This window comes from Bidens hawaiensis, unplaced genomic scaffold, assembly GCF_021521415.1.
Source record: "Bidens hawaiensis isolate Kalapana, Puna unplaced genomic scaffold, B.hawaiensis_p1.1 tig00036023_1, whole genome shotgun sequence".
NCBI lineage: Eukaryota > Viridiplantae > Streptophyta > Magnoliopsida > Asterales > Asteraceae > Bidens > Bidens hawaiensis.
In genome coordinates this window covers 176915-187947 of record NW_027505393.1, presented here as the reverse complement: position 1 = coordinate 187947, position 11033 = coordinate 176915, and the positions used below count along the sequence as shown (strand labels likewise).

Sequence of the window (11033 nt, the reverse complement as noted above, 5' to 3'; positions counted from 1 at the left end):
AACAAACAACAATAAAAGGTTGGCGCCCCCCTAAGAGCATTTTCATCCTACTCCCTATCTCCAAATCAAAAATTATACTAAAACTCACTACATTATCTTTTCTTTTTCTTTCACTCACAACCACTCTCAAAATATATTAATAAATTATATGGGACGAACAGTAACTTTTCAAATATACAGAAAAATCACTACTTTTTCACTCACAACACCCTGAATCACTCTCTAAATTATATAAAAAAAAAGAAAAATAATTATACCAACAATAACAACTGATCAATGTTGGTAGAAGTTGTTATTGTTAGTATAATTATAATTAGAATAGTATAAACATAGTTATTTGATTGTAAGATTGGATTAAAGTATTTAAATGAAATCCTAATTTAACTATATTAAGTCTTGTCAAATTTAGAAGTGCAATATAAATGTAACTGTCATGTCTCTGTCACTGTAACGTAGCTTTAAGGGGGGTTTCATTCATTTTTTTCTTTTTTGTATGACAGTTTAATCAGCAAATTCTATTCTAATTATAATTATACTAACAATAACAACTTCTACCAACATTGATCAGTCTCCCATCTCCTTCCGGCATACCCTCCGAAACTCGCTCCGGCCGCGCTATACACTCCCGATCGCCTTTCGAAACCCGAACCCAACTTAAAATCATACAATGCACGGGCCGAGGGGTCCGACAACGTGACATACGCATTACAAACATCAATAAAATCGCGATCATCGCCCTTTTTAGAGCCCGAGGCATCCGGATGGTACTGCTTCGCCAGTCTCCGGTACGCCGACTTAATCTCGGAAGGCGTCGCATTTCGCTCCACATTTAAAACATCGTACAAACTCGTCGATTTATTTATTGTAGACTCGACCAATGGCTCGTCCATCACTGCGTGCAGTGATGCTCTGGGAGCAGCGTAGTGACTTTTAATATGCACAGGTGCGCCTGACCCTGAGGCCGGCACGCGGGTATTGTTGAGGAAGTTAAATGATGTTGCTCCGGTGGATGTGGTTAGAGTTCCGGCCATGTTTAAGAGAATGCTTAGCAAATAATGTAGAAAGGATTAGTGATAATGATATTATTAATATTAATGGATTGTATAGAAACAATTTACAAATGATGTTAATTTATATAGTATTAAGTATGGGACCATATGGAGCATTTAGGGGGCGCCAACCTTTTGTTGTTTGTTTTCTTAATTGCTATTTGCTAAATTTAAAATACCAATCAAATTGGTGTTGACACGCGTTGTAGCGTTCGAGTTTATCAGTGCTGTTTTCGAGGAACGTTAAAATTTTTTGGGTCGAATGCGAAAAAAATTTTAGGTTTTAAGTAAAAGGGTTTTTGTTGGGCTTAAAGTTTAAACAATTAAATTTTTAAATGGGTTTACTTGGTTATGATTTGGGTTGTGTAAAAATAAATTGTTTATAAAAATAGGCTTAAATGAGTTTTACTCACGGGTCTAGCGGGGTGTTGGGCGGTTTTAGTCGAGCACCCTGCTATCCTTGAGAGCCGGCCTTGAGTTTTATCAACGTCAGGTTTTTACCAACAAAGTTCGGGTTTACCAACGCCATGTTTTACCGATGTAAAGAACATAACCGATACTAACGTGAATTTCAAGAAGATAAGAATCTAATTGTAAAGAAAAGAACAGGGCATCGACAACCGGTTTCTACCAAACCACCGGTTCGTATAGCGGTTTGGGTATTTTACAATCAAACCGGTTTAAAACCGACCTGAACCGGAACCGGTCTGGATCAGTTTGGCTACTTCTATGCTTAAACCGGTTTCTAAACCGATCCTGTTTGACCGAGACCAGTTTGAAATATGCAAAAACCAAACTGGGTCGGTTTGTAAAAAAAAAACGGTTTTGTACACCTCTAACATTGACAGACAATCTGAAAGAAGGGGCGGATTTAGGAGGCTTGAGGGGTAGCACGGGTTACCCTCAATTTTGTTGGCGAAGTTAAGGTATTCAGGGTTTTTAACTTTTAAAGAAAACCGGTATGTATATTATCTTTAGTAGTTAAAAAATAATCTGGAAGTACCAGAATAACCATCAAACATCACTATAATATGATAATTTTTTTGAGGTACATATCAAGATAAACTTATGGTTATGATGGATTAAAGTGCAAACATGTCCATAGAATGAAACTTATGATTAAAGAAAAATTGCACCTAACCCCTAATCAATTATACCAAACCCTAAGAACAACATCAATATTACTTGTGATAAAAGCGAACGCACGTTAATATCAAGTGTGCTAACGAGTGTTGCATGCCCGATATAGTTGACGTGTGATAATGACACACGTTAGGTCTAGCAATCCAAGTTGCTTTTCGATGGCCAAACACACTTTATTATCACCAAACCCTTAAAACAAAAGCGTTGTTTGTGATAATAGCAAACGTGTTGATGATTGACGTTTGCCAATTCAATGGATGCGTGAATAAGATACGCGTTAAGTCTAGTATTCAAACATGTAATATCGTCACATATAAGGCCGTCTCAGGCATAGCAATATGTGTTGCATAATTAACAAATGATAACCATAAAATAATGCGACTTGCATAATAATCGTATGATTGCCATAAAAAGTATGTGTTGTGTAATAATCGAAAGATAACTAGGGGGGGGGATGATTTCTTTCTAAACGTTAGTAACATGTCACATGGACTTAAAGCTAGGTAATCTATTTTGTATTTGTATTCGTTTATGTTCAAATGACCCCTTTGCCCCTCATTGTTAGTTAAACCACAAAGCAAGCACTTTCTAATCTCTTTTAAAACACTCTAGTAAACGGCATCCCGAATGTGGTCAATCACAATTATCCGTTGGTATTGAGCCTACGGATATTGCAGTTACCAAAATAATATATAATTGATAACCAGTTTCGTGTGATCCGATTCCAACCCAATCCGATCATTCCATAGCAGTTCAAGATTGTCTCCATTCAAAACCGGTTTAGATACGACCCGATTTGAGTATACATTTAGAACACGAACAAACATTACAAACAAATTCCTGGAAATCAATGATATTTATAAAAAGTTAACTTTTAAATGATTTACACGTCGTCACGATTACAAAGGAGATACCAATGTATGCGCACCCAAATAACAGAAACGGGTCTTTTAGACCGAAAGATGACTCGCAGCAAAATTTTGTTCAATGTACATTTATGTGTGTGTAATAATAACCAATCAAGATTGGTTAAAGGTGATACAAAAAGACATTTTAAGCATACCCGTTCGGTTTCTCGCCACTCTTTGCGGATCTCTTCTGTTGGTCCAGTTCATAATGAGCAAAAGCAGCATCTAGTGCCTGCAACATTAGTAAATTGCGTTACAACATATTCTAAGTTATTTGTAGTATAAAGAACCTCAAGAGTGAACTGTGGTTTTCGTCCCTATGGTTTGTTCAAATCTGCGGTTTTAGTCCAGTAGTTTCAAATTTGTGATTTTCATCCCTGTGGTTTCATTTCACTTGCAATTAAACCTGAATTCACTAATCCCGTTAAGTCTAACCGTTAAACCCATCAGCGTGTCCTTCACGTGAGGGGCAGTTTTGTCCTTTTTTTTCCAAAATACACCCCAGCCGGGCTTGCGAATTAGGACTGGGGTTTATTTGGGGAGAAAAATGAGGAAAACTGCCCTCATGTGAAGGACACGCTGATGGGTTTAACGACCATACTTAACGGGATTAGTGAATTCGGGTTTAATTGCAAGTGAAATGAAACCAGAGGGACGAAACTTGCAAAGTTGAAACTATTGGACTAAAATCGCAAATTTGGACAAACCACAGGGACGAAAACCGTAGTTCACTCGAATAAAAAAGTAATAAACTTTAGCGTTTAGTTAATACTGTTAGTATCGGTTTAACATTTATATTAATTAACCTGCAGCATTGGTTGAACAAGGAGGGAAACTTGATGCCGGGAATCTGACTGAACTGATTCTTTAATCTCCTGAAATTTGTACAAAATATCATATTTTATAACATACAAAATAACTCTTCAATAAAGTAATAATAATAATAATAATAATAATAATAATAATAATAATAATCATAAATACCTGTAGCTTTGGGTAGATTTGTGACATGGCATCCTTCAGCCGACTCACCTATAGATACGAATATATGTGATTTATCAAATTAATTTTAGTATCATATATAGATGCTAACTATGACATATGACATAATATTACCTTTGTATAAAGATATGATGTTGTAAACGGATACGAGGACCAGAAATGTTTTAATAATTCCTGAATAGACGTCCAGTGCTGAAAGATAATTAAAAAGTTTTAACTATATTAAGTGAATGAACAAATGTGAGTATGTGACAACATTACAAATACATATTAAAAGAACTTACAAGCAAAAGCTCGTCTTTTGTGACGCTTGGCAATGTATCCAATATACTCTCGTTTGGGTTTTTACCAAGTTGATATTTTGAGCTTGATATATTCTGAGTCAGACTATTGAAGACCCTAAAAGCCACTTCGGGTCTAACAATGGGATCACTCAGACCCGCGGTTCTAATTTCAGATATATAAGCCCGTAAAGATCTGTATGCTTCAGAAGTAGTTAACCTAGGTTTCATTTGTCTTGATCCAGATATTTGATTCAGTGCATTTACTTGTTGAGAATCAAAGTAATCTCGTGGATCCTGTTTAAGAACTAACGTATAAAAACATAGAATTTCAAAAAAAAAAAAAGTAATATGTTAAAGGTCAAACCTTTATACAAAGGGTTGCAACCGGTGGGTCACGTGGGGCCTGAAGGTCTTCAATCTCAGCCATTCGAGTTACCCTATCTAACCGTTCTTGATGTGTATTGACATCAGAAGCTTCTTTAGCTAACTCAACTGTTTTGACACCAATTTTTTTAAAAAAAGTTATATGTTTAAAAAAAGTTTTTAAAAAAATATAAATACTGCCTTAAAAGACGTGAAGCGCACTCACCTCGTTTTGAACTAACAAGTGCTTCGGCAACAGATCTTGTATCTCGGGTCTCAGCATCTACAATCAAGCCAACAGAATAGATTAATATCTCATTAAGTAATCAAACAAATACTTAAAGTATCATTAATTTAAATTAAATAATATACATACTTAAACTTACCTATAGTTCTTCCTTCAAGAACAACTGCAGCATGGCGGTTAATATCTTGCAGGAAAGATCTTTTATACGGCTCGTATTGTGCTTCTAGTTCATCCTTGATATCTTCATTAGCTAACCCATGACCCTATAATTACATGTATACATTGACCCATTGACCACAAAGTTTTTTTAACAATTATGAGAAATATCCAAGTTACCGGAATATGTGTGTAATCATCGCCTTCATCGGCCTCCATATCCAAAGTGGGGTCCACCTTCCTAATCTGTAACAAGAAAATATCAAAAAGCTGAGAATTTTCATTGTCGTTTGCCATTATTTTATAAAATAATAATATGTTAAAATATTAGAGCACCTTTTGGCGAGTTTCACTAGCCAAAATGGCATCTTGTTTTAAAAAAACTGCTAATTCCTCATCTTCAGCAGCCTCTGCAGCAGCAGCAACAATATTTTTTGTACTATGAAGATATTGTGCTCTCCAATATTTAGTCCAAAAGTCTTTTTCTGACATCTGTAGTTAAACCAACAAATAATTTTACGTATGTTTAGATAGCAGAAAACATAAACGGTCTGACATAAAGACAGGAATTTGATAATGTTTAGTCCTTACCTTGTTAGGTACAAAACTTAAATACGCTTGTCGCACTGCTGGTTTTTCAGCAAAAATCTAGCAAGAAAAAAAAGATGAGAATCCAAAAAAAAAAATACACATGTGCAAAATAAAAGCAAAAACTCCAAATAAAATGAAAATACCTGGTGAATCATCTCTGGTGTTAAGTTAAAAGTAACTCTGTTAGACTGCAACCAAAATAATTGAAGAGCCAACATTAATATCACTACATGATTATTGTATGTGCGTGTATACTGTATATAGAGAGAGAATGGGGTTATACCTGACCATCAGATGACGGTTTGACATTGAAAATCATTTCACTTTTCAACCCGACCCGCTGTTTTGCTTTTCTGCTGGCATTCACCTTTAGCAACTTCTGCACTTGATTGACAAATGTAAGCTTTATGTTACATGTTTTACAACAGTAAGACTAAATCATCATATGCCAATGTACAACTTTAACAAAAATATCACAGATAAACCCTACACAAACACACACACACACATATATATAACATTATAATATACGCAGGCTCAAAATAATCAATAGTTCCATACCATATAGAACTAACCTTTCTTGTAGCCCAAAATTCAGTTTCTGACAACACGCCTCCAATCACAAATTGCTTATGAAGCTGCTGCAACTCACTACAGCAACATTTTAGCTACATAAATGTTGGTGGCATAAAGTCCGTATAATATATTAATATATACTGTTGAATGTGAAACAAAAACATTAAGCAGAATATCTAATATGTCAACTTGAAGTAATTGTTCACAAAATGTACTCACTATGTATTAACAAAATAGAAGTATCTAATTCAGAAGCAAATTCCATGGTGCACGATTTACGTAGACGATATTGTGTTACTAGGGAGAGCATAGCTGAGCCTAAATGAGAGGCTAAAGGAGCAGCAAAAAGCTTTAGAGTGCAAAGGTTAAAGAATAAGTCGCTCTAAAACCTTGTATCTTCACTGTAACTTCGGTGGTGTAATCGAAGAGGACGCCCAATCACTATTGAAGGACTAGTCCCGCAGACAACTAAGTTCAAGTATTTAGGGTCATTTTTACAAAGTGGCGGGGACATAGATAGTGATGTAGCTCACCGCGTTTAGGCAGGCTGGTGCAAGCGGTGGGAAGCTGCAGGGGTATTGTGTGACAAAAGGCTCTCAACAAACTAAAGGGGAAATTTTATAGTTTGACCGGCTAGATGTGTGGGTACACAAGATTGGGTCAGATAAGAAATGAAGTTATTCGGGATTAGTTGAGGTGATATGAATCTCGAGTAAGATAGTTTGGTCACGTGAAAAGTAGACAGGTAGCAGGCAGTAAGAACCATGAAAACAATAACGGTGGAGGGAAGGAGAGGCAAAGACAGACGTAAACTTACATGGAATGAGCGAATTAGGTGGAATTTGTTAGACTTGCACCTATCCAAGTACATGATTGGGGATATGACTTTTTGGAGACATAGGTTAAAGGCTATGAACTTTTAGGGAAGTGTGCATATTTTGGTTGTAGCTTTTTCTTGGGACATTGTTTTGCTTACGCTTATGTTTTTCATATACTTTTTGTTTGCCTAACCATACTTTTGCCTTTTGCTTTGCTTTAGATCTACCTTGGCGCAAAGACTTTTTTAAGGGAAGCTATAGGTGTTATCAACGGTTTTTCTTTGTTTCTTTGCTACTTGCTCTTCTACCGGTTCTAAATAGTTATCTAACCACTTTATGTAAACAGTAGCTTCTACAATTACTATTAGTAATTCATGTCTTCTTGTTGGTTTTGATTCCATTAGCCACACTTTGTGTTACTTAATTTTCTACATTTTACATATAAAAATGGGGTTTTTAGAACAGGGGTCTCAGTAAGAGCCACACTCTATCTAGGGTGCATTTGTTTGACTGTTATTATCGAAATAAAAGATAAAGCCTGGTAAACATAACAGGTATTGAAAGAAGAAACCTACCTGTCTGACTGCAATAGCTTAATTCGGCGTTCCATTTCTGCTGAACTAAGCTGTTCATCTTTAAGTGGATTAGCCTTTACAGAGGTTGCCCCCCCACCCTCCCCGGAAAGCGTGATAGCTTTGGCTGTTAAGCAATCATAAAACAACCAATTTATACATAAAAGGAAAGTTCACTATGTCACATAAGTAGCAAAGAAGCACATGCGTAAAAATGCAACATTTATTCATGCTATATAAAGACAAGGAGACATGTTTAAATCATAAATTAAAAAAAAAACAAAAAGAAAAGAGTGAGATGAAAACATCAAAGACCTCACCTACAAAGTCTCTGCATATTTCCCTGTCTGAAAAATTTTCAAACTCAAATATATAATTACCCTGTGATCATACAAAGATTATCATATATTCAATTAATGGCCAGTCACATAAATAACAAATGATTGAATAATGTCCACACAAAATAACCTGCTCTTGAGTAAGATTAAGTAAAGCAGGTCTGTTGGCACCCTCCTTACTGGATTTGTGTCCTAAAAAAGCCGAAAAACAATTTTATTCAACAACAATAAAATACATTAATGTAGGCCTGTAAGCAAACCAAGCGTTCATGAACCGTTCTGCGGGAAGTTCGTTTACTGAATGAACGAATGAACATGAACAAAATTTTTGTTCATTTATTTAAACAAAGGAATATGACCGATCAGATAAAGATAAATATACCCCTAAATCTTAATTCACTTCACACAAACTTACATGTGTTTTTGGATGAATTGTGATTTATTAGACTTGTTCATTTGTGTTCATTAATGCTTATGTTTATTTGTGTTTTTTAATGCTAACTTATATTCCTTTGTGTTCGTTTATGTTTGGTCAATTATGCCCATTTGTTGAAGTTTGTTTTTCTACATTTGTGAACTAACAGACAAACATGAACGGACACAAGCACGCCCCTGTACACGTTCGCTCAGTTCGCTTACAAACCTACATTAACGAATGTAATGATCCCAATTGTATGATAACATTACTTACCTTTTATAAGCCTAAATTCCACATTAAGCTTCATGGATGATGACGGATTATTAGGCATAAAAACAAACCTCTCCCTAGTCTGCAAATATGTGCAATTATGATAAGTAAATAAACCTACTGTTATAACCAATACAAACAACTTTTAATGCGAGAAGCATACAAATAACGAGAGTAATTATGTTAACGCTAGAGTAATTATTATTACGCTATAGTTTTTGAACTCAGGTAATTATTGTTCCGCTACTTCACTTTGCTGTAGCGTAACAATAATTACTCAGGTTCACCAGAGTAATTAGTATTAAGCTACTTTATTTTGATGTAGCATAACAATAATTACTTTGGTTAAAAAACAATAGCGTGATAATAATTGCTCTAGGGTTAACAAAATTACTCTCGTTATTTGCACGCTTCTAACGTTAAAAGCTGTTTGTAACGGATCCGTATCCGACTCCATAAACCTAAACAACAAACTACTAACAATCACATTGAATCTCAATACACTAGTGTTAGTATCAAATACAAACAGCTCTAAACATGAGAAGCGTACAAATAACCAAAGTAATTATGCTAACACTAGTGTAGTTATTATCACGCTGTTGTTTTTGAACCAGAGTAATTATTATTATTCCGCTACTTCATTTTGTAGTAGCATAACAATAATTACTCTGGTTCACCAGAGTAATTATTATTAAGCTACTTTATATCGTTGTAGCGTAATAATAATAATGACTCTAGTTCAAAAGCGATAGCGTGATAATAATTACTCTAGTGTTAGCATAATTACTCTGGGTTATTTGCGCGCTTCTGACGTTAAAGAGCTGTTTGTACCGGACGGTCCGGATCGACTCTGCAAACCTAAATCCTAAACTAATAACAATCACATTGAGTGTTAATTGATTTTACCATCTTCAGTATGCCACGGACGCCGGGGTCCTTGACGGAGGATTTATACTTGGCACGCTTAACCACCTGCGCATCCGTCATGGTCCACGTGGCAATAGGTTTAGATAATAATATAATGATAATTAGGGGTTTTGAGTGATGAAGAGAGTAGTGGTGAGTAATTGATGAATTAGAATGTATGTGTTGTGAATCGTGAAGGTGTGATATGGAGTGGATTGATCTAGGGTTTGAATGGTTGTGTGAAGATCGGTGTGTGGTGGCTGTGGGTGGAGGTGTTGTATCGCCGGCGGGTTTGGTTATGATGGATGAATGAATGAAGATACGAGATGGTGTGTTTAACTGTTGGAAGGGGTGTAAACCGTAAAGTTTGTATATAGTCCCGGAAATAGGGATGTTTGGAATCGGTACAGGCATCGCTATCGATATCGATTCCGATATTTAATATTTGAAATATTTGGCACCGGGGGACGGTGCTGGTATTAGTTTGGTACCGGTATTTCATGCAAAATTCGAGAAATTACTGTACTTTGTACCGAAAACGTTCATCCATGCCTGAAAGTAGGGGTGCAAACTAGCCGAGCCGAGCCCGAGCTCGGCTCGTTTAACTTACACAGCTCGAGCTTGGCTAGTTTCGAGCTCTATGTTAAAAGTTAGGAATTTTGGTATTTTAATACTCCAAACTTTCACCTGTTGGCTGATAACAATCCAAACTTTCGATTTGTTGTCAATCATTCTCAATTTTCATCATATTTGTTTGTGGTATTCCCGAACTTTTTAACATACCCTGACTCCATGGGTTTTTTTTTTATTGACATGACATTCTTATTAATAAAAAGCAAGTTGTGGGCCCCATATCGTCTTCTTTCATCAACATAAAAATCTCAAAATTGTTGAGGTTTTGCATATGATGGTCGGTGGTTGTATTTGGGTGGCGATGGTGTTAATAGATGTTGTTGGGGTTTTATGTCGAAGAAAGAAGATGATACGGGACCCATAACATGCTTTTTATTAATAAAAATATCACATCAGCAAAAACTAATGGAGTTAAGGTCCGCTAAGTTCGGCCGGTTGTGGGCAAGGAGGGATTCGAAACCCTAACATCGTGGTTCGTAGCCACGTGCTCGAGCTATTGGCCCTACTGCATCTCCACTAGATATGTTCCCGGAAGTACCCTAAACAAAGAAACCTTTACTCTCCTTAGCCCATAAACAAATAGGTAAAAGTTGGAAATGACAAGTAACAAATTGAAAGCTGAAAGTGTTATATAAAATAACTTAAAACCAATGACTTATACAAATAGGGTGAAAGTTGGAATATTTAAAACCAATATCCATAAAGAGTGAACCGCGGTTTCTCCAAAACTACGGTTTTAGTCAAATAGTTTCAAATTTG

At 35.9% G+C, this 11033-nt stretch overlaps 2 protein-coding genes across 2 annotated transcripts; both read right to left on the bottom strand.

Moving 5' to 3' along the window:
- Positions 1–551: 551 nt before the first annotated feature.
- LOC143612902 (uncharacterized) lies at positions 552–1031 on the bottom strand. Its single transcript, XM_077086760.1, has one exon. It carries the CDS (start codon positions 1029–1031, stop codon positions 552–554), a length of 480 nt encoding a protein of 159 aa, XP_076942875.1.
- Positions 1032–3245: 2214 nt separating this feature from the next.
- LOC143612903 (general transcription and DNA repair factor IIH subunit TFB1-1-like) lies at positions 3246–9744 on the bottom strand. The gene is made up of 19 exons (XM_077086761.1): positions 9642–9744; positions 8739–8817; positions 8178–8239; positions 8030–8090; positions 7713–7836; positions 6319–6394; positions 6027–6122; positions 5887–5931; positions 5744–5800; positions 5489–5644; positions 5333–5398; positions 5136–5259; positions 4976–5032; positions 4751–4878; positions 4387–4680; positions 4217–4294; positions 4085–4132; positions 3907–3975; positions 3246–3332 (listed from the first exon to the last, which is right to left on the bottom strand). Exons 1-19 carry the CDS (start codon positions 9720–9722, stop codon positions 3246–3248), a joined length of 1788 nt encoding a protein of 595 aa, XP_076942876.1. The 5' UTR covers positions 9723–9744.
- Between the last annotated feature and the right edge of the window lie 1289 nt (positions 9745–11033).